The sequence below is a fragment of the Alnus glutinosa genome, chromosome 2, assembly GCF_958979055.1.
Source record: "Alnus glutinosa chromosome 2, dhAlnGlut1.1, whole genome shotgun sequence".
Classification (NCBI taxonomy): domain Eukaryota; kingdom Viridiplantae; phylum Streptophyta; class Magnoliopsida; order Fagales; family Betulaceae; genus Alnus; species Alnus glutinosa.
Window position 1 is genome coordinate 27378761 of NC_084887.1, and position 22955 is coordinate 27401715.

Below are 22955 nucleotides of genomic sequence, written 5' to 3' on the forward strand. Positions count from 1 at the left end.
GGATCTTAAAACTAATATTTTCTTACTCATTTTGTTAGAACAATCCACTCTAACTAAACAATAGCCCACTAACTGTTATACAAAACACACTATATTCTACACAAAACACATTATGCTAAACGCAACACAACAAATGAAATACATATCTTCTAGACTTTTCTAATGCCATCTAGTTATATTGAAATGAATCTCTATTTCACGTTATCTTTGGCCACACATCCTTAGGAAATTGAACTTTGTCAGGCGTGCGACTCTTCAAATCCACATTTGTCTTCTTCCAATACACTGATTTACTAAACCATTTTCATTTACTTTGAACAAAATCTCTACAACTTTGTAAAACTCCTTCCATTGTTACCATTCTCAAACATGCATGTCCGTTGCTACCCGTGAAATATTAAAAGAAAATTTTTTGACAATAAAGCTATCGTTCCAAATGAGATGAAACTAGTTGAAGAGATGATAAAAAGGAAGGACCAAGAATTGAGCCACAAAAATTTCTTACTATGGGCCAATAGGTCAAAAAAACCTTAATTTTTTATTTTTATTTTTATTTTACCTTAATTTTTTTTTTCTCAAGAGTTGGGAGGGCCATGGCCCCCACCGGCCCCCCCTCTCTCCGTCATTGCCAACAGCATTCCGACCACATGACAAAGACATTTGATCATGCAGTGAGACCTATATGTTACTACCTGGTTTTATCTCTACCTTGTAAGTAACAGAATTTATTGAGAAAAAAAAGGGGGGTGGGGGGAACTTTAAGATTTATGATCTTCTCTCTTCTTCTTCTTCTTCTTCTTCTTCTTCTTCTTCTTCTTCTTCTTCTTTTTTTTTTTTTTTTTTTTTTTTTCTATCACCTATTGCATGTTATAAACATATCATAATCTGAAACGTTTGTCCAAAATCAAACAAATTGCAAAGTGAAGGAGCGGCAGAACAGTGCAGAGCAGAGAATTGACTAAATAGGACATGAGCCTGGCAACATCTTCAACTCACTACAATCTCAATTCCATGTTTATTACATATCTAACCACAATTAATTTTTTTTTTTATAAGTATATATCCAACCACAATTAGTGACATCAGTAGGGCCTATTACTTCCATCAATCCACATACAACAAGTTGACAGCTGCACTAACAAAGGGAAAGGCGAGGCCGTACCCTATTTGACTCAATTTTTGTTGAAGGGACAGAAGTAAATCTATAAACAAGAAAGCATTTGATTTTTTTCTCTCTCTCTACGATGTTGATTAAGTCATGATATCATATAATGAAGAGCATATTTAAACAAAATCAGGACACACACATTAGAGAATAAATTACGATAAGCAATCTCTACGACATAAAAGCAAGCACAAATCCCTTGTCAGCTAAAAAGGTGCTTCTAACTAACCAATTGATGAAATTTTGTCTTGTAGGGGTTGATTCTCGTGGAAGGACTCCGAGCACACAAAAAATATGAGCGGGACAAAAGAAAACCTGCTTAGAGTAAAATTACAAAGGAATCAGTACTGAGGAGTCCAGTGGAAAGTTTTATGCAATAGCATCAATTTTTGACCTATATATTTTGCTTGAGGTAGACATTAGCTAAGTAATGTAGGGATGGATGTGATCATGTGATTCTCAAAGATTTCAATATGTAAAAATTCTATTATCTCTTTCTTTTTTTTTTTGGTAAGTAATCGCAAATTCATTGAAAAGCACAAAGTCGCAACTCAAATACACAAGAAGTATACAAGAGAGATACATAGCTAGAAGCATAAAAAAATATCTAAAAAAAAAAAAAGAAAGTTCGAAATATTAAAATCAAAAGCTGCAGCCCAATAAAATAGTATTAAAAAATAAAATTTTCTCATGGCTCTCAAATCTCCGATCATTTCTTTCCCTACAAAGACACCACATATAACAGGACGAAATCATCTTCCAGGCTGCATCAAGCTGAAACCAATCACCAAGTGCTCTCCAGCAAGCAAAGGGATCTATCACTTGACTAGGCATAACCTAAGCCAGCCCTACACTACTAAAAATAGTATTCAAAAGAGCACTAACAATCTCACAATGGAGTAGAAGATGATCCACTGACTCCTCATTCAATTATCTCAAAAACAGAACATTACATAACGCTGCCAACAAATGTCACACATGCAGTAGCTAAAAGAGAAAGAAAATATTTAACTTACCTGTAGATTGCATTACCAGTTCCAAAAGAAATCAAGTCGCCGTCTTCTAACATTGTTTCCTTATTTGGGAGTTCATTAACTTTTTCCTTTTGCCCAAGATTCTTGTCAATAAACGTTCCATATTTGGAGCAATCTCTAATCCTAACTTTAGACAAAATGTTGGAAGGTTTTTTATGCAGGGGATTTAAAGAAGTCATTGCATCAACAACTATTTCTGCATGGATCCGAGAAACTCCTTTATTTTTGGTAATAATTACATCACAACCTGCATCAAGGAAGCCATAAGTTTGTATGATATGAATCAGAAGTTAAATATAATTTAAGATTTGGATAAGACATGAGAAACTCCTTTGTCTTTGGTGATAATTACATCACAACCTCCATCAAGGAAGCCAAAAGTTTGTATGATATGAATCAGAAGTTAAAACAGCATCCTAAAAAGAGTTGCTTTTACTTGTTTCAACACCAGACGACATCCCTTTTGTTACACCATAAATAAATTTCAAATGCTTTAAATCATCATCTATTCCAAAAGCTTAAGCTAATAAAAAATGTAGATTTAATCATTTAATTAATATTCTAACACTCTCCTCATGTGTGGGTTTAAACTCCCCCTTAATAAGTGAGGTTAAACACGTGGAATTCATGTTTTGTCCAAAACTTTTCTCTCCTTAAGTGCAAGACGCTCCAACTCAATGATCATGTAAAAGTTTAGAACATTTAACTCCTTAGGTTTGGTGACATTTTTGAAACATTCCAGGGCATGAGATTAACGATGGAACAAAAAACGCAGCCAAATGAAAAGAGATCAAAAGAACGTAAGCGACCAGGCAACATCCTGCCATGGATGGTAGTAGGGAAAGAAGGAAAATTGATAACCTAGGTCTAAGAATCACCCAGAATACAGTACCATGTAGAACAAGAGAAAAGCTAGAAATCTAAAAAGCCTTTTTTATTCACATTTAAATCAAGGGTGTTGGTATATGTAGAATACAAGGCAGACATAAAGGAAACTAAATCTTGAGTAAGTCAACCTACCAAAAATCTATAATACCCTAGACCTTAACAATCCCACAAATAAACCTTGATGTTTGGATAATATTCCTGATTACACCCATATCTCTTACAAACAAAAGCATCCCTTTAAAAAAAACGAAAAAGAAAAAAAAATTAAAAAAAAATTAAAAAAAAAAATATTTGCAGAACAACTCCTGCAACACTTATCTTTTCCTAAAAGCATATTATTTCATTTACACTGATTTGGTATAGCTTCAGACATGCCCCGAAAAAGATCAGCAACAGCTATGGGCCATGAGAACCAAGAGTAAGAGAGCTTGACCCTGCAAAATACTTGGCAATTTTGCATGGCAGAGATAGAACAATTTAAGTTTTTCTACAGTGTTCTCTTATAGTTTTCTACCCTGTGAGTCAGGCATACAATTTAAAAACATTTTTCTAGTTAACAGACCTTATCATTACAATGCGACCAAGTTGTGCTATCGTCATAAAAAAATTACACATCCTGTACAACATTCTTGAAGCCATTAGGGGGGAAATTCAAGATATATGGTCACATTTTATCTTGGGGAAACTAATCATTCTGAACAAGCCAGAAACATTACATTAAGGTAGTTTATTCGAGTTTTGCTGCATTCAGCTTTTTAACGGAAAATGAAAAATATCATTTGTAGGGAACATGTTTGAGAAATACAAGTGAAAAAATTATAATTATCAGAGATCCAGGAAAACTTTTGTGCAAGCGCATTAGCAGGCCACAGAGTTTAAATGAACAAGTATCTATATAAATGTAAATATTAGAAAATCTGATTACAGGTGCATGTTCTAGAGTACCTTTGCGACCCACTTTGTACGTTCCCCTTGCAAAGATATAGTACTTATCTTCATCTGTTGTAAATATCAGACAAAATTAGACATCAACATAAATCAAATCTGTAACAAAAGAACATAAAAGATATGGGTCAAAGAGAAGTATATAAAACAGTAAACCTGGTGTTAGAATGTTAAATTTTTGTATTTAACAATATCTAAAAATTCAATAGTGCCAAATGTATGCTAACATAGAAAACCAGAATTGAGATGGTCTCCATAAATCAGTGCCTCTAAACATTTTGAAACAAGCACGATACAGAAAAGGTGCCACAGCAACATCTACCTTCTCCAGCACCATTTTTATCCCACAGGAGAAGCACCCAATAAGTGCCCGTCAATCCACAAAAGGTCCCAACAAACACTCCTACTAATCTCCTTCTTCAACCTTTGATCTTACCCTCTTGTAAACAGAAAAAACATCCACTTTCCAACCACACAAACATATTCTTCAGAACTCGTTTCTTGAACCCCACCCATACACGTGTTTAATCTGACATTGGAGGTACGATAAAAGGAGACAAACTTTTGGAACTCCGACTCCATTTGAATAGAAGAAAATGCTAGATAGCATAACATGGTGACCAAACATACGGCTATGTTAACACTTAACAGGAACATTTATAGTATCAGAAGAAGAAGAAGAAGCTTACCTAAGAGAGGGTCGGCGGGAAACAGGCCCCACACCATACTTTCTAAAACTTCTTCTGATTTCTGTTTTTAGGTGGAATGAAATCACCCGAGCAAGAGAGAGAGACTGCCTGGACAAACTCACCAAAGCCCTGGTTTAATTTGGGGAGACATGCTTAAATACGACAAACAATTAAACACAAAATACTTTTTAAAAAATAAATCACAAAATAATTTTAAAATAACTTTTTTAGACATACTTATTTTAAAAAATAAATAAATAAATAAAAAATACGCATATTCCTCTCAAACTATTACTCAATTGTCAATGTCCCCTCAAACTATTAATTGTGTCAATATCTTTCCTCAAACTATCAAAACATGTCAATGTCCCCCTAAGACTAACAAAAAAATAAAAATGACTCTAAATTTTTTTCAATAAGACAAAAATATCTTTATAAATTTGAAAAAAATAAAATAAAACTAAAAAATAACTTTTTAAAAAAAAAATTAAAGAAGAAAAGATTTTTTTTTTTTAAAAAAAAACGAAATTTTTTTTTAAAAAAAAAAAAGCATAACAAAAAATTAAAATAACAAAAAAACAAACAAACAAACGAAAAAAAATGTTTTTTATTTTTTTATTTATTTTTTTATGTTTAGTTTTTAGTTTTTAGTTTTTTTTTTTGTACAGCTTTTTGTATTTTAAATTTTTTAAAAATAATTTGTTTACTTTTTTTAAAAAAAAATTAATAATTTTATGAAGGGTATTTTTGTCATTATGGGGAACATTGACATTTTTCAGTAGTTTAAGAGAGGAGATTGACACAATTCGTAGTTTGGGGGGACATTGACAATGAGATGATAGTTTGAGGGAGTTATGTGTATTTTTCTCTTCTTTTTTTTTATAGGTAAAAATTATATTGTTATTTGAAAAAATAAAAATAGATGGTGGTGGTGCGCACCCACACCAACAGCCAAGAGAGAGTGACTGACAAGGACATAGCCATAAATTTTTATAGCATGAATAAGAAATATGTTAAGATTAGAGTGATTAAGCATGAATAAAAAATATATTAAAATAAAATTAGTATTCATTAAGTATTAACAAAAGAAAAGAAACAAAATAATTGTTTCTTAATATATTTCAATTTTTAATTCAAAAACCTATCAAAATAGAACCCGACATTTTGTCACAACGTCAGCAATTACAAATCCTCATGAGAGGCTCCACATCAGATCGAGGCTCCACATCAGATCCAGGCCCTAAGATCGAGGCTCCACATCAGTTTGTAAGCTTTCCTTTGTAAAAGTTTAAGTACACCTAGCATTTCTCAAATCTCACACGCATACAAATCCTCATGAAAGACCACGCTTTTGGTCGGCGAATAGCCAGATCCCGGTCGAGATCCAGCCAGGGATGGGCTGGATCCCGCCCGTCTGGCTGGGATCCAGCATGGCTGGATGATGCCCAGTGCCACTGGCCGTGATGGAGAAATCACGGAGCAAGCCGGAAACTCCAAACCGGCAATCCGGCGAGACGTCTGGCTATAGAACAAGGTGGTCTTCGGTCCAACGAGTCGTCTGGCCACAGATGAAGGGGGTCTTTCGTCCGGCAAGTCGTCTGGCCACAAGTGGTCTTGAAATAATGGATTTTGTTACAAGGGCATTTTCGTCTTTAGGTATGTGCCACATCAGTGTATAAAGTTCTCTTTGTAAAAATTTAAATACCCCTAGCATTTCTCGTGAGATTTCAATTACATTAGTAGGTAATTGGCTATAAACTAGCACATGCATTGAATTGAATATATATAATCCTCTAATGGAAAATCAACAATAACGATAATAATAATAATAATAATTAATCATTAATGGCTGATAGATTGGATAAAAGACGTGGAAATCTATAAATTTGCGAATATATATAGGGAAGTGGAAACAAATAGGGAAAATTAAAGCTACAGAAAGACGAACACATGAGCGCATGCATCCACGTACACTGCCTGCCACCGGCGGGGCTGAAGAGAATATCAAGATACGAGACTTTAAGATCCCTTCAAGAAAGCATCCACCTTTGCATTTGCTCCTCTCGACAAAAATTTCATGCAAATGGGTGGCTTAAGACCTAGCACAGTGAGTATTGAACTCGGCAGAGACCAAATCCCATCGCCACAAATCAACCCGGATGCTACAGCCGGTCCAAACGTGTCAGCCTTAGCCTTGTTTACCTTCCGCCACACAAACAGTATCAAGCTCCCCACACACATATCAATGACGAAGTAAGCTCCAAGATAAAAGGGTATTGCCATTGCCATAGGAAGTGGAATAAACCTCGCCCACTTCTTTCCCGCTACATCTCTGGTACCGTTGATAACTATGGCTGCAATGAAAAACACACAGCAAAGCTCGAGGCAGTGGTGCGGCAAAGCCGCCAACCCCTCAACCCCCAATATCGAAATATTACGGTAAACGAGAGCATAAGGCGCGGGGTATGCTGAACCGGGAGAACCCATATCGGGGAAGGCCTGGTAGAAGAACGAAAAGACGCAAGGAGAAATAACGCAGCCCATTGCTGTTCCAATAATTTGACTCACAAGCATGGATCTGGGTGAAGCCAAAGTCATGTAGCCTGTTTTGAAGTCCTGCATCAAGTCACATGCTGTGGAAACAATGTTCATCATGATACCACACGCCGCTAAACCCGCCAGAACTCCTCCGTGAGAGGCCCCTGCCCATGCACCAATAGTGAAGATGGCTAGCTTTCCGTATGTCGACGCCAAGGACCAGTCTGTCAACCCGGAACCATAAGCATTGCAAAAGGCTAGCGTTGGTGTTATTACGTAAATTACCACAATATAGTACCACTTGAGCTGGGAAAATATGTGGGTAAGTGTGGCAGTAGATATGATTGCGAGAATGACATAACCACCAACAGCAACCCATGCCGGAATCTGGTCCTTGAGAAATAATTGGTTCCGACGTTGGTCGTCGTAAGACAGTGATAAAGGGCTCTCAGAGGAGGAGCGACCAGATAGAGGGAGAACCGTGCCGGAGTTTTTGTTGCATAATTGGTTATATAAACCAAATAGAGTGCAACCAAGGACTTTAAAGAAGTTGTAGAGGCCGTCACCAAGTATCATGGCTATAGCAATGAATACCTACAACAAAACAAAAAAGCAAATTAAGTTCATAAACCTTTTCAACGAAAAATGCTAAATACTATAATTCTATTCAACAAGCTAGATTAACATGACACTCCCAACTAATCTTTGAATTAATCCTTATTGATTTGGAGTGCCAAGTCAATATTGTTAGACAATTGTAAAATAAAAAGATGAGCCACCTTGTAACCTTGCAGGCCATGTAGGCTGCTAGGGCTGAGCTCTGCAGGGTACCAAGAGCCCTTTTTGGCTGCTATGAGAGGCCACATGACACCCCACGAAAGAATTGCTCCCACAAGCAGAGACATGTTAATTAAAAATGGACAGATCATTCCAACACCAACATAAGTAGCTGAGAAATCGAAGTAAAACCTGGTTGACCATAAAATAAACAAACATAGAGATAAGGATAAATGATAACAGATAAAATATGAAAGTCATGTTTCTTCGAGCAGAGAGAGAGAGAGATCGAGAAAGATGGACATTAATGTGCTGACTTAATAGTAGTAGCAATATACCATTCAATTTAAGCAACTGTGATTCAATAGTAGTTACTTTCTAGATTTAAGGGGAGTTACATACCTGTTCTCGAAGGCTTTGAGACCAAATGTAGGGAAGTTTACAAATCCACAGTTTTCACCTGCAGTGAAGAACCATTGGAAGAAGCCCCATAGAAAGCTAAAGGAGAAGAACTTCCCCAATGCTTTCACTTGTTTCCTATAATGGGGGAATGAAATTAAGGAAAATTATGATCGAAGACCAAGTTAATTAATACATCATGATCAGTTAACTTAATAAGGAAACTATATTGTGGAAGAGGATCAAGGCCCTCACCTTGCTAGCTTGGCACCCTGAGGAGTGTGAAAGCTATTGATAAAGTGGGCCGTTGCGGTACCACTTGGATATATCAATTTGAAGTCTATGATCATAATCTGTAACATACTGTACATTAGATATCATTTAAAAATAAAGAAATCTGGACATAGAGTTAGAAGTTGGAAAAACAAGACTGCTTCAATCTTGATCATATTGTGCATGCCAGCAGTTACAATGTGTATGGGAGAAGGGATTTGGGTGAAAAAAATAAATTAATGAAAAATTACTTGTATAATATAATGACTGGTATTTACTCTTATTTGAGATTTTTTTAAGAAGGGGAAGGGAATTGTAAGGATAATTCCACTCCCTTTTGGGAGATTTGTTTTCTGCCCAAAAATTGATAGGATAGGAGGGAAAGGAAAATTGATTAAGTTTTGAGAAAACTATATTTACCTTCCTATAATTACCATCTTTTTTGTAATGTGCCCTCAATTATCAAGAGTTGCAATATTCTTGTCTCACAACAAAAAATGACAAAAATACCCACCATAACTTAGGGAGGTTTTTTTTTTTTTTTTTTTCTTTTGTCGCGAAATAATGATATTGCAACCCCAATGATAGATCGGTAAGAGTTGGATTGTTAATTTAGTATGTTACCTTCCGAAGAGGCACCACCGAAAGGAGGCCAAGAAAGCTAACAACAAAAAGAAACCCAATCATCCATCCTAGTGACGGGTCTTTGATATTTTGTGAATTGTTAGCTACTGTAGATTGTTTGGCAACAGTCCTACTCATTCCAAAGAGGTGACCACCAAAGCCACCTGCTCATTCAAACTCAAGAAATTAAAATATATATATATATATATTAACAATATGACTTGGGAAAAAGACTTAAAAAGGATTACGTGTAAATTAAAAAAATTGAGTATGAGTGACACAAATAAATGGATTATTTCTGTTGTGAGACATATAATTTCTTCCATATATACTATTGCTTAACCTTGCATATTGCATATTAACATGCATGTTACTTTTACAAGTCTAATGGTTTTAAACGACATTTCCCTCTCTCTCTCTCTCTCTCTCTCTCTCAAAGATTGAACTCGATCTCTTTCATATAGACTAGTCAATGAAAATGCCTTCTGATATTTGCCAAAGGTGGCTAGTTGGCTAGCTAGTTAATATTTCCAAAGATTAGCAATCATATTGAAAATGGAACCCTTTATATATTGAAAATCCGATTAAAATTCTCAAATTATTCCTTTTTTTTTTTTTTAAAAAAAAAAAAAGATTATAAACTTTTTGAAAATTCAGGTATGGATGGTTGAAATTGACAAAAAAAAAAAATAAATATGAATACCTTAAATTAACACTTACTAAAATTTGAGTATTTAATTGCAAAAGTGAAGTTTTAAAAAAAAAAAAAATAAGCACACATATGCATGCATGGAGGCCAAGTGTTGTCCAATGTGTACGTTTCAACGAAATAAAGAGCGTACCGCTGAAAGCAATGCCAGAGGAGGCAACGACGCAGGTCTGAATAACAGTGTTCTCTTGCCGGGTAAACGGCTGCCTGAGCATACCTGCCTTCTCGAGGAAATTGGTCCATGTCTTGACGAAGAAGAAGCCCAACAGCCCGGCGGAGACGTTGAGGGACGGTATAATCCCGGTGGTGAGGTTCAGCTTCATAACTATGAAGGTGAAGAGAACCGTCAAAATAAAGCTCACCACAAAGGCCCTCAAAGTCAGCTGCTTCTGCCATGAGGGCACCTCCTCGCTCGAGAATATCTCCTCTATGGACGCTAGTTCCATAAATTCATCCCTCTCTGCCTCTTCGGCAAAAGCTGTCCTTTTGGTGTAGTACTTGTCTTCTTCTTCAGCAGACACGGCCACCGCATCGTGCCCTCCATAAGAAGGCATCAGATCCTTCTTCTCCTGCCCGTTGCTCCCCTCCGCCAACGCCCGATAAGCGGATATTGGCTTTGAATACTACTACGTACGTACATACGTCCGATACTTATTCTCACGGCCTCTCCCTCGCCCTCTCTCTCTCGAACTGTTGATTTCTGTCATTTATTATGCTGCCAAGCTGTCCTCGAAGGGAGAACCATTACGCGGAAACTGGCGGTCTTTCAATTTTCCTTTTTTGCTATTGTAGTTAATTATTACCGTGCAACGTTGCAACGAACCGATTCCGGCGCATGCAGCCTGTTGGAGTGGAATGGTTTTATTTATTTTTCAGTATCGCTCAAATTTGTCGGCTGTTTTACGAGATAAAGGGGGAGACATACCGGAGATGTCCATTGAAGATGTTGCTCTCTGTTATAATTCTAATATTCTAATGTCTTTTATATATAGCTGCAGTAACAGTTTTGTAGTTTATGATCTTTGACATAATTTTATTTATAGCCTCTCATCTTTTATTATTTTGTAAAAAGATACCAAAATTTTATATAGTATCAAATTAATTAAGATATCTATCTTGCAATTTTTTTTATTTTTTTTTCAATTTTAATAATCCGTTAGAATTTTAAGTTAACTCATATCAAAATTTTCAAAATACTCTCAATTTTTTTAGAAAAAAAAAAAAAAATTGTTAAAATTTAGGCATTTGTTAGAATTTAATGGAATTTATAAAAACACCCTACGCCTCAATCTTTGAAAATATTTATTATTTTTTATATTAAAACAAAAACACAAGTATTTTGAGAATTTTGACATATTTAATGGAAAATTCTAATGAAGTATTGAAATTGAAAACAATTTGAAAGATAAAAACCTTAAATTGACATTTTTTAAAGTGTTGGTACAATTTTGCAAAAATAATGAATGATCAAAAATTATAAGTGAAGTTTTTTCTTTAATTTTTCAAATGTATGTTATTAATATATAGATGAGTAAGAGCAAAGACGGAGCCAGAAATTCTTATGGGCATGGGCCAAGGGTAAAAAATGTTGGTAGATGTAGTAGGCTATTTTCTTTTTTACCTTATAATTATTTTTTCTTTTTTTGGAATTGCGGGAGGCCATGACCTATACCGGCCCCCTCTTAAATATGTCCTAGATGACATGTTATTGAGGCAACACAAAGAAAATTAGTCCAAAATACTTTTTCTTCACTTTTGAACTGGCATTTATTCTTTACTAAACTAAAAAACAATTTTTGCTCAAAGTTTTTTATACGACATAAATTATAAGAACCTGATAAAAATATACTCAATTTTCACTATCAACATGACATATTTTTATCATGTAAAAATTTTCATGTCGTTCAATATATAAAACTTTGGTAAAAAAGTAATACTCCCCTTTGATCATGATTGTATTGAAAGAGAACTTTTGTAATAGTTTCCTTCTTCAAGGCTTGCTGTCAAACCTATACTTACTGCATTGAGCATTATTATACGGCCAGGATCATATGTTGCCTTATCTGATGCAGTATCACAATGACGTGTTGGCCTGACCATTGCAGAATCATTGACTTGCTGGTTAATTAATTTGGGCGATATTTCAGGATCAACATTGATTGAATTACCATCCTCGATCAACAACAAGCTAGCAGCCGGTATTCATTCGAATCCAGCCGTCCAATTCTCTAGCTGTTTTTAATTTCAGCTGTTAGTTTGATTTACAGCTTTGAAATAGTGCAAATTGCAAACTCGCAGGATTTGTGTAGTAAATCCATGCGGGTGGACTCCAATTCATGTAACGATGACAACCCAGACAGGGATTGGCTCCTCCAACCGGACTGCTTCTGCCAAGTGCCAAGAGCAGCCTATGAGAATGTTTGATAACCTCCGCAACAATCTAATGCCTGTTTGGTAAAGATTGTTTGGGTTGTTTGGCAAGTGACAGATAATTCTCCCACTTTATTTTTATTTTTTTCAAAAGCAATCAACTCCAAAACATTCTAATTTTATATCACATCAATAATTTTTTTTATTACTATTCAAATAAAAAAAATTCGCTACAATACAAAACTTTTTTCATTTTTCCATACAATTTTTTTTTTTTTTTTAATCACTTCTTACTACTACGCCCAAAAAAATTATACTCAAAAATTCTTTCCCTTATGTCAGACGCACGATTCTGATCTGTTCGGTCACTTGCCAAACATACTGGTTGAGTTGATTTTTTTATTTTTAGTAATAATAAAAAGTGAATGATGTGATATAAAGCAACGAAAGAATTTGTATGGAAAAGTGAAAAAATTGTACTGTAGTGAATTTTTTTATTTGAATAGTAATAAAAAAAAAATATTGATATGATATAAAAAATGAAAAAATTAGAATATTTTGAAGTTGATTGTTTTTGGGAAAAGTAAAAATAAATGAGAGAAATGGTGTGTTGCTTACCAAACACCTGTCTTACTTTCAGTTCTTTCAAAAAAAGTCAACTTTAAAATATCCTAATTTTTTTTTTCACTTTTTATATTACATCAATCATATTTTATTATTTTTCAAATAATTTTTTTTTTTAAAAAAAGAAATGTTTGGTTGTACACCTCGGTACTCTTGTTGTCCACATAGGATGAGTTGGACAACAAGAGTATAAGGGTGTACAACCTAGCATTTTTCAATAAAAAAAGCCACTATAAAACAAAATTTTTCATTTTTCCATATAAATTATTTTTACTTTATATCACATCAATCATTTCTTACTATTACTCAAAAAAGAAAAAAAAAATAGCAGAACAATCTTTAACAAACACTTCTTGAGCTCTCACTTCCGTATTCAAGAACAAGTACAATGGGTGAACAGTTGTGATTTGGCCCGTCTAGGTGAACAAGTATAACACTTAATAATGCCTTGAGAATGCTACAATGCAACCTAATGCATTAGGTTGCATTGTAGCATTCATAAGGTATAGGAAAAATAGTGTATCTAATGTGGGTAATTTTATGTGACTTTCTTGATATTTTTCTTAAATTTAGGGAATAAAACCCATTATAAGATGTCTGTTGTGAATGCTCTTACACTGCAACTCATTTACACATTGACCCACATATAAACTATCACATGTCACATTTAATCTTATTGGGCTACCATATTCTTGCCAAAAAAAAAAAAAAAAAAGTGTCATTAGTCAAAATAGTTGAAATGACATCAAATAACAAAAATACCCTAGTCGTTGACCACCCCTATGTTTTTTTAGTTTAAGTTTAAGCTTAAACTTTTTTTCTTTTTAAAATGTTTGTATTTTTTGTATTTTTTATTTGAGGTTATTTTCGTCATTTTACGTATAAAAATGCATATTCCATCTGATTTAACAATCTTGACTAGCAAATGGTTTTTTTTTTTTTTTTTTTTTTTTTTTTTTTTTTTTTTTTTTACATATAATGTGTAAATAAGTGGTAGTTTAGGAGGAAAAAAGAAAAAAAAGAAACTTCGAAGAAGAAGAAGAAGAAGTAGTTAATCCTTTTCTTAAAGGGATAAATGCATTTCGGTCCATGTTATTTGGTGTTTTGACAAATACCTCTTTGAGTATTAAAAAATGATGAATCACCTCTTATGGTAAAAAAATAAAATAAAAATAGTCAATGCTGTTAAAAAAATTAACCGAATCTGGTAATGCGACACATCACACTAATTATAGTGTAACATGTGTCATTTAAAATAACAAAAAAAAAATTAAAAACAAAATATGAAATATATTTAAAAAAAAAATCAAAAACTAAAATAAAAGGAAAAACACAGGTAGTGTAATTGACAGAGCCATGGCTGGAATAATATTGATGAGTTGGTGAAGCTTTTACAAGATAACAAATCCGACGGAACACGATTAATTAGATGGGGGGATTATCATTCAGCTTTAATTAGATGCCCTAAAGCCTAAAGGGATGTCCTTGGGATGCTAGTTTGCAAGGGCATCTTGCATCATCATATCACAAGATGAGTAATGTTATACATCATTCTCTTGTCCCTCAAAATTGATGTGGCTCTTAAAATCACCATTGAATTTTTGATATATCACTTTTGGATTTTGATCCAATGGTGATTTTAAGAACCACATCAATTTTGGGGGACAAAATGAAAACAATGAGATGATGTGTAGCATTACTCTATTGCATCTATAATAACAAGAACAAATTCTCACAAATGAATCTGACAACCCTTCAAAAGTTACTGAACAATAATGCTGACATGAACAAGAACAAATTCTCTCCATCAAAATTACTAATGGAGTTACTCACAAAAAAAAAAAAAATAAAAAAAAATAAAAATAAAAATAAAAATTTACTAATAGAGTTTCTTCCTCGCCAACCAATCACAATGACAAAGTTAAACACGTCACATCGACAACCCCAACCACAAAAACAAACAAAAATGAAGTGGGTGCACTTGTTGGAGGATCTAAAGGGGATGGACCTTGGAGACCCCATTTTGTGATGTGATGCCTCATGCCTCCACCCGCCTCCTCTGCAACCCCTGATTCCCCCCCCCCCCCCCTCTTTTTTTAATGGCCAAATACATATAAATTAATATTTTCACACAGCTAGTGAGTTTTTTTTTTGTTTTTTTTATTAAGCCAAATTGGGAAAAGGTTATTTTGGCAGTTCTTCACTCTCTTAGTCCAAATGGAATAAGAAAAATGGGTGACTAAGGGAGAATTCTTTTAAACATAAGGTTGGAAGCGGCTCATCGAGCTAAACACTGTACACAAAAATTTGCATGTCTAGAGACGCATCCACTTTATTATGTTGTTGTGTAACTTTGCGATTGGTTTATGAAAATTTCGCCGATAATTTGGACCGAAATGCAAATGGTGGCATTGATTTTTAAAGTAATTTTTTTTTATAAAAAAAAAAAAATGGATTCTAGAAGTGATTAAAACCAAAAATGGATTCTAGAAGTGATTAAAACCTAAAGAGTGATATATATATATATATATATATATATATATATATATATATATATATATATATGAAAAAATATACCTGTTTATTTCCATCATAAAACAAAAATTACTAGTCTTAACTCATTTTTTTGGGGATAAGGATATCCTACAATTTAAAAAGAAAAGAAAAAATAGATTCTAAAATTACGTGAATTTAGGTCATTATTTCCATTGAACGGCTTCAAAAATATTACCTAGTAAAAATGTAACATGTTACCAATGAAAATTAAATATTCTTTCATCATGTTTTTGGGCTTTATATTGTAAAAAAAAATTGAGCCAAAAGCTATTTTATTGTTCTCTAAAAAGAAGTCTCTTCAAAAGTGAAAAATAAACTTTTTAAGAGGAAAATTCTTTTTGACTGTTTCGGTAACATACCACCTTTCAAAAGATAACATTTTCTAAGCCATTCCATGCACAAAAAATAAAAATTAAAAAATGAGCCATGAATTCTATAATTTTACGATCTTTAATTTTTTTTTTTTTTGTAATAATCTATAATTTATTTGAAGTGGTGGGTATCCTACTTTTTTTTTTGTTCTACCCCTCAACTTTTTCTCTTTTTATTTCCTTTTTAGTTAGTCCACCTTTTCATCGATGCTTTAGACAACTCTTGAAAAAGTCGACTCCAAAGCTTTAGTGGGGGTTACAGACTTACAGCAGGATATTGCCTAAGGTTACTGGTTACATATAATGCAATATACTGCTGCAATTCTTTTGATCTCAAATAGATTATAAAAAATGTTTTTTTTAATCCTCTAAAATATTGTTTGCACTCTCTTGCTTTCGCTTAGGGGTGTACGGGGCAATTAGCGGTTATTGTCTCCAATCAATCACTAACTGTAAGCAACTTAACGGTTATAAAATTTTCATAATCGCCACCACTCCGCCTTAAGTAGTTAGTAGTTTTAAAATAAGCGCTAATCCCGATTAGCGATTATTGAAACTCATAACCGTTTTTAAAAATTTGGCCTTTTGGGTGTATTTTAATGTTTTGGGCCTTCCTTGACCTTTCTAGGACTTCATTATTTTATATGGATTAGGGCATTTTTAAATAATTAAAATGCTTCAAAATGAAATAAAGCTAAATAATATTATTGTTAATTTCTTTTTAGAAATAAAGATTAATTTCATTAAACTCAAGACGAAAATCATATATCAAGCGTACGTACCAAAACAATGTTGTTTTTCATATTATTATTATTTTTTATTGATATAAGGGTAGGCGGTTAGGTGTTAGCACTTATTAACCTTCTCCGTTTACTCTAAAAACCGTCAACAAATTTTTTTCAACTACCTATAAAAGCGATTATACAGTTTTTAACAATTAGTGATTATTAAATGATTAATAACTGTAAAAGTTCATGGGCCTTACTTACTCTCAAAAGACGCATTGAGAGAGGAGGGGTGTCCATAACTTATAAAGTTTACAAGACAAACATCTCTTAACAATGTGAGACACTTTAACCATAACCACCCACTTGTAGACCTACTTTGGCTAGCTTACACAGGCCTTATCACAAGAGAGAATCGAATGAAGAGTATACAAACATCATTTTGGGTTTTAAAAGAGAAACTCATAAATTATTTGAATTAATTTAATCCAGAACTTTTTGGCCACTTCTTGTTTTAAAACTAGGGGACGCTTCGTAAAAGGCATGTTACACAATTCACTATTAAATTATTAATTGATTATAGGGTATTTGCTTTTGACAGATAAGAATACAACCTTTTTTTTTTTTTTCTTTCTTTTTTTTCCTAAAAAAAAACAAACCTGTTACATGATAGCTAGTGCCTTTTTAAAATCAACTATTGAAAGGAACAATCGAATCGATCTAAATACAAAATGTAAAACAATCATTTTTCATAAAATAAAATTAAATAAAAAAAAAAAGAAAAAAAAAAAGAAAAAGAAAAGAAGAAGAGCATCAACTTTTGAAACTCCTGACATCACTACAAAAAAAAAAAAGTAAATTCTGTACGGTTTTAAACCGTTTAGAAATGCAGAAAAACCATCTAGAATCAATTCCAGACGGTTTTAAACCGTCTATGATATAAAGTCGCTAAATGAATTTCTGGACGGTTTGGACAAAACCGTCCGGAATTCCAGACGGTTTGACCCAAACCATCCAAAAGCAGTTCCAGACGGTTTGGGCAAAACCGTTTAGACTTCATTTTTTTTATAAAAAAAAAAAAAATTCCTGTTTTGATTTATTTCCTTTTGTTTTATATATTTATATCGTTAATTAATATCCATTATTTCTCTCGTTGGTTTTTTTTTTTTTCATCGCCAGCATGCTCTGGTTTTTTTCAACTTCCTCTACTGCCTTCTCCGGCATGCTCTGGTTTTTTTTCATCGCCACACATGTGGTTTTTATACGACATATGCCAAAGCACTTCGGCTTGACAAATTTTTTCTCAATCGTTCGTATCCAGCCCTTCGTAGTTCGTACTGGAGTGTCGAGACCAACTACAAATCCCTTCAAGTTCAACATTACGACCCAAAATCTGAAAATCCTAATTTTGACCATTTCGCCATGGTCCCGGAGATAGCGAAGACCCAGGAAGAGCGGAGGCGTGTGGAGCAGCAACTGGCTTCCTTGACCTTCGTCACCTTCGACACCGACCTATACGGCGGCAACGACCGCGACGCCTACGTCACGTCCATCCCCGTCAACGAGGATGACGAGAACATCGATACCATGGACAACGAGGTCGCCGGTGATTTCGAAGAGCACTGCTCCACTGCGATGCAGAGAGTCACCAAGACCGTAGACGCGTATTTGGGCGAGATCGCCACCTAGTGAGAAGGATCAGAGAGACGAGAGAGAGAGAAGAGAGATTTGGGGAGAAGAGAGTTTTTTGGGGAGAAGAGAGTTTTGGGGGAAGAAGAAGACTGAGAGATCAGAGAGAGCTAGAGAGAGAGAGAGATCGATGGTTCTGATTTTGGTTGGGAAATAAATTTGACAGACGTGGTGAAATAAGAGGTATCATGCGAATTGATGACATGGCGTGGGAAAAAAAAATTCCAGACGGTTTGGTAAAAACTATCTATAAAATTCCAGACAGTTTTAACTAAACCGTTTGGAAATAAAATTTATCGACGGTTTTAAAAAAAACCGCCCATAAATTTATAGAAGGTTTTTATAAAACCGTCTGGAATTTTATAGATGGTTTAATCAAATCGTCCATAATAAAATTTTTTCAAATGGTTTCAAAAAAACCGTCTGCAAATTTTATTTTCTAGACGGTTTTAGAAACCGTCTTGAAAAAAACCGTCCATAAATGTCTTTTTTTTTTTGTAGTGCATGAACTTTATTATTAGAGATGTGTTATTAATTTATACACACACTCGTATTGTGTGTATATCTCATGCATGTGAGATAGATCAATCTCATATGCATGAGTCTTACACAAAGTGTGTACAAATATCATTAGTCTTACTATTAATAAAACCTTGTACATTGAGACGACAAAGCCCAATACGGACCTGCAATGCAATCGAAGCAATTCCAAACCATTCGGTTGTGAGAAGAATATGTATGGACCATGTTTTGTAAACAATTCCTACTAATTGTTTTTAAGTTGTTTAAAAAAATAATTTCACTTTTTATATCACATCAATTACTTTTTATTACTAGTAATCAAATAAGAAAATTAATTACAATAGAATTTTTTTTTTACTTTTTCATATAAATTATTTTTAAATTACATTATATTAATCACTTTTTTCTATTACTAAAAACAAATTTATTTCAACCATCTTTACCAAATGGGAAATGATAGTCGAAGGTCAACTTACTGGTCACAACAGACTTTCATTAATAAAATAATAATTTTTTAATGAAAATGGGTGGGCAGGGCCGGCAAGTTGGGCCCCGCCTATCCTTGCTCTTACCAAATAGCAACGTGGACCAGAATTTAATTAAGGGGAAATGATAGTTGGGGCTACAGTAGGCTTTTTTTAATAAAAAAGCAACCTTTTATAATATCAGAAGTTGCTTTTTCTTTAAAAAATAAAAAGTTCCTTTTAATGAAAAGGGGCGGACTGGGCCGGCAAGTTGGCCTGCCTATCGTTGCTCTTAATTAAGAAGAGCAAATACGACAACATTTCATGACGATGATAAAGTGATTCGACTCAAACGATAACAGATTAGACTACACTACATTCGACTCGCTCTTGACGATCCCATGGCCTTGGCAATCTCTCTGAGCACAAACTTTTGAACCTTACCGGTAGACGTCTTGGGCAGTTCATCCTTGAAGACCACCGTCTTGGGCACCATGTAGTGCGGCAACTTCGCCCGACAAAATTCAATAATCTCCTTCTCAGTTGGCATCCCATTCCCAGTCGACGTACCGACCTTTAAGCTCACAAACGCACAAGGCGTCTCGCCCCAGAACTCATCAGGCCGAGCCACCACCGCCGCCTCGTTCACCGACGGATGCGCATACAGCACCGACTCCACTTCCACACTGCTCAAGTTCTCTCCGCCGCTTATGATCACGTCCTTCGATCGATCTCTGATCTCCACATACCCATCTGGGTGCATCACCGCCACATCCCCTGTGTAAAACCAACCGTCGTCTCTCATGCTCTTGGAGGTCCCCTCGGGGTCTTTGAGATAACCCAGCATCAAGCACGCCCCTCTCAGTACAAGTTCACCCAGTGTCGACCCGTCCCGTTTCACAGGCGCTCCTGACTCCGTGTCCACCACGTCCACTTCAGTCATCCCAATTGTTCTCACTCCTTGTCTTGCCTTCAGCCTGGCTCTCTCCGAAGCGGGAAACCTGTTCCACTCTCCTTTCCACGCGCATGACAGCACAGTACCACCCGTTTCAGTCATCCCGTACCCGTGACTCACTACGAAACCCAGTGACTCGGCTCTAAGCAGTATGCTCGCCGGTGGTGGCGCCCCGGCGGTGAGAATATGAACCGGGTTTCTGAGCGGTTGGCTGTTAGGAGAGTTTGATAGCATGTTGAGCACGACGGGTGCGCCGCACATGTGAGTCACACCGTGTTTTTCGATCAGACGGTAGATTGTGGGCGCGTCGAATCTACGGAGGCAGACGTTGGTTCCACCAACGGCTGCCATGCCCCAAGGGAAGCACCAGCCATTGGCGTGAAACATGGGCAGGGTCCACAGGTAAACGGGCTGGTTTGGTACCGACCAGTCTACAAGGGAATTAAGGGCTACGATGAATAATCCCCTGTGGCAGTGCACAACACCTTTGGGAGAGGACGTTGTACCGGATGTGTAGTTCAATATCATGGGGTCCCACTCGCTGTCCGGCCGGACCCAGTTGAACTCGGGATCTCCTTTCTCCACCACACCTTCGTAAGTGTCATAGAAATGCACGGCTGATGATGACGGTGCTAATGGGACTTCATCATCCGTGATGAGGATGAGAAGTGGGCGTTGGGCGTGTGGTGGGAAAAAAGTTAAGGCTTCATTGACGAGAGAGCGCGAGAGGCAGTCAACGAAGACGAGCTTTGATTCGCTGTGACGGAGGAGGATTGAAACCATGCGCGCGTCAAGACGGGCGTTGATGGTATTGAGAATAGCGCCGGCCATGGGTACGGCGAAGTGGAGCTCGTACACGGCGGGAACGTTGGGGGCCAGAACGGAGACTACGTGGCCCCGCTTGATGCCGAGCGACGAGATTGCTGAGGCTACTTGGAGGCATCGACGGTGTGTCTGAGACCACGTGTAGGTGGTGTCGTCGTAGGCAATGGAAGGGCGATCACCGTAGACAGTGGCTGCTCTTTCCAAGAAGCCCAGTGGAGTAAGAGGGGATGAATTTGCCGGCCTTGGTTTCAACTCTTCCATCTCTGTCTTCTCTCTCTCTCCCCGTGTGTATCATGTGTTTATGTGTGTTTCAAAGGGACATAGAAAGTATGTGTGTGTGTGTGTGTTGGGTAACTTGGGTTGAGAGTTTATGACGGCAACCAATATTATAAACATGTTCTTCATGTCCAACATTGGTCATTGGCATGTCTATGTGTATTATTGCCATCCATATATTATATATTATGAGGATTGCTAGAATTTATTTTAGTTTTCTTTTAGTGTCTATTTAGAATGTCATAAATATAATAAAAATAAAAATAAAAAATTGCATACATGTCATTCAAAAGGATATAAATGTAATTTTTTATTACATTTATGTCATTTCAGATAAATACCAAAAGAACACTAGAAGGAACTAATAGGCCAGGCTCTACTATACGTGTGATTCAATATACAGTAAGTTTCAAAGCAAGACTCTCGAATTTCAATTTTATCTTTATCGTTTACTTCTCATTTTAATTAAATATTTTAGAGGTTATACCCTACTTAATTTGAACACAAATGTGAGTAGAAGTATTATAATATTAATTATATAATTAAATCAATCATTTCCTATTAACTTAATTAAGTTTTTAAGATAAATGGTGATTTGAGGTAGCATCAAAGCCTAAATTCTAGATTACCTTTCCCACATTTTTTTTTTTTTTTGGGCATCATCTCAAGTGCCGCCAGTCTTCCCGACGAATTCCAAAGCTCTTCCATGTTTAGATCTCCCACTTCCGGTCACCGTTTCGATCGAGCCGGTCAATATACCAATTGAAACTGTGAAAAATGATCTATCTAAAGTTGCAAGATTGGTTTTATCGGATTCGCCATGCGCTCACATGCGCCGCTTGAAGATTATGTCCATTCAGAATGGCAGCCGCACTGCCATTCGACAGATCCCACAATGAATGTTCCGGCACCGCCATCAAAGACGCCACTCAACCGCACGCGCCGCTCTAAATTAAAGTTCTGCTCCACCAACCGCAAGCTATCATGGGGTAAGCATATTTCTTGTCATTCTGCATGCTTTGAACATGGTGCCAGATGCCTGCTTTTAACTATATCATAATTATTCAGGTGGAATTGCTGAAACACCTGCTTAATGTGTGCCATGTGATAAGGATATATGTATTATCTTTTGCGCTTACTTGCCACTCTTTCATTGGCTGAAAATCTATCCTTTTTTTTTTTTTTTTGTAATTAAAGTTTATCCTTTTTAGTCTCATAATTATTCATGCACCCTTATCAATCGACATTATAAACCGGGATAAGATTAGTATTAAATAGGTTTAATAAATGAAATTTCAATTCATTAATTAGGATAAGATCAATTTAAATTAGGATTAGGTAATTTAAGAGCTCTTATTAATTTAGGATTTTATTCTATTTATAAGACGATCTTGTTGTTAATAGATAATTAGAGAAAATATTTGTGAAATCTATGGCATTTACCCGCCCTTATCGAGTGGAGTTTTGTGGTCTCACCTATCTAAAATGAGCTATTGTGATCTCTCATACCCGAAAAAAGCTATTCAAATCTCATCAC

At 35.5% G+C, this 22955-nt stretch overlaps 3 protein-coding genes across 7 annotated transcripts in view; all 3 read right to left on the minus strand.

Moving 5' to 3' along the window:
• The window catches only part of LOC133859130 (nibrin homolog), a 36866-nt gene extending 32013 nt beyond the window's left edge, over positions 1-4853 (minus strand). For all 3 annotated transcript variants that reach the window (XM_062294447.1, XM_062294446.1, XM_062294448.1), the window contains exons 1-4: positions 4722-4853; positions 4033-4086; positions 2182-2446; positions 1395-1480 (exon numbers count right to left, since the gene is read on the minus strand). In XM_062294447.1, coding sequence (XP_062150431.1) covers positions 1395-1480; positions 2182-2446; positions 4033-4086; positions 4722-4758 — 442 coding nt within the window. In that variant the 5' untranslated portion in view covers positions 4759-4853. The remainder of the gene's footprint in view (positions 1-1394; positions 1481-2181; positions 2447-4032; positions 4087-4721) is intronic.
• Positions 4854-6740: 1887 nt separating this feature from the next.
• Positions 6741-10634, minus strand: LOC133861568 (probable metal-nicotianamine transporter YSL7). Of its 3 annotated transcripts, XM_062297357.1 has the most exons (7): positions 10175-10634; positions 9333-9496; positions 8691-8788; positions 8439-8573; positions 8039-8228; positions 7740-7853; positions 6741-7706 (listed from the first exon to the last, which is right to left on the minus strand). In XM_062297357.1, the coding sequence occupies exons 1-7, from the start codon at positions 10593-10595 to the stop codon at positions 6741-6743; spliced, it is 2088 nt and encodes a 695-aa protein (XP_062153341.1). In that variant the 5' UTR covers positions 10596-10634. The 3 variants fall into 3 exon arrangements, with proteins under 3 accessions (XP_062153341.1, XP_062153340.1, XP_062153342.1); XM_062297356.1 differs by having other exon boundaries at positions 6741-7853; XM_062297358.1 differs by having other exon boundaries at positions 6741-7765; positions 8038-8228.
• Positions 10635-19455: 8821 nt separating this feature from the next.
• Positions 19456-21526, minus strand: LOC133859131 (2-methylpropanoate--CoA ligase CCL4-like). Its single transcript, XM_062294449.1, has one exon. The coding sequence runs from the start codon at positions 21401-21403 to the stop codon at positions 19736-19738; it is 1668 nt and encodes a 555-aa protein (XP_062150433.1). The 5' UTR covers positions 21404-21526; the 3' UTR covers positions 19456-19735.
• Between the last annotated feature and the right edge of the window lie 1429 nt (positions 21527-22955).

Coding starts and splice junctions, on each gene's coding strand:
- LOC133861568 (XM_062297356.1), bottom strand. CDS start 10,595: ATGCCTTCTTATGGAGGGCACGATGCGGTGGCCGTGTCTGCTGAAGAA. Junction 8,789..9,332: donor CGGTGGTGCCTCTTCGGAAG/GTAACATACTAA, acceptor AGTATGTTACAG/ATTATGATCATAGACTTCAA. Junction 7,854..8,038: donor ATGGCCTGCAAGGTTACAAG/GTGGCTCATCTT, acceptor GTTTTGTTGTAG/GTATTCATTGCTATAGCCAT.
- LOC133859131 (XM_062294449.1), bottom strand. CDS start 21,403: ATGGAAGAGTTGAAACCAAGGCCGGCAAATTCATCCCCTCTTACTCCA.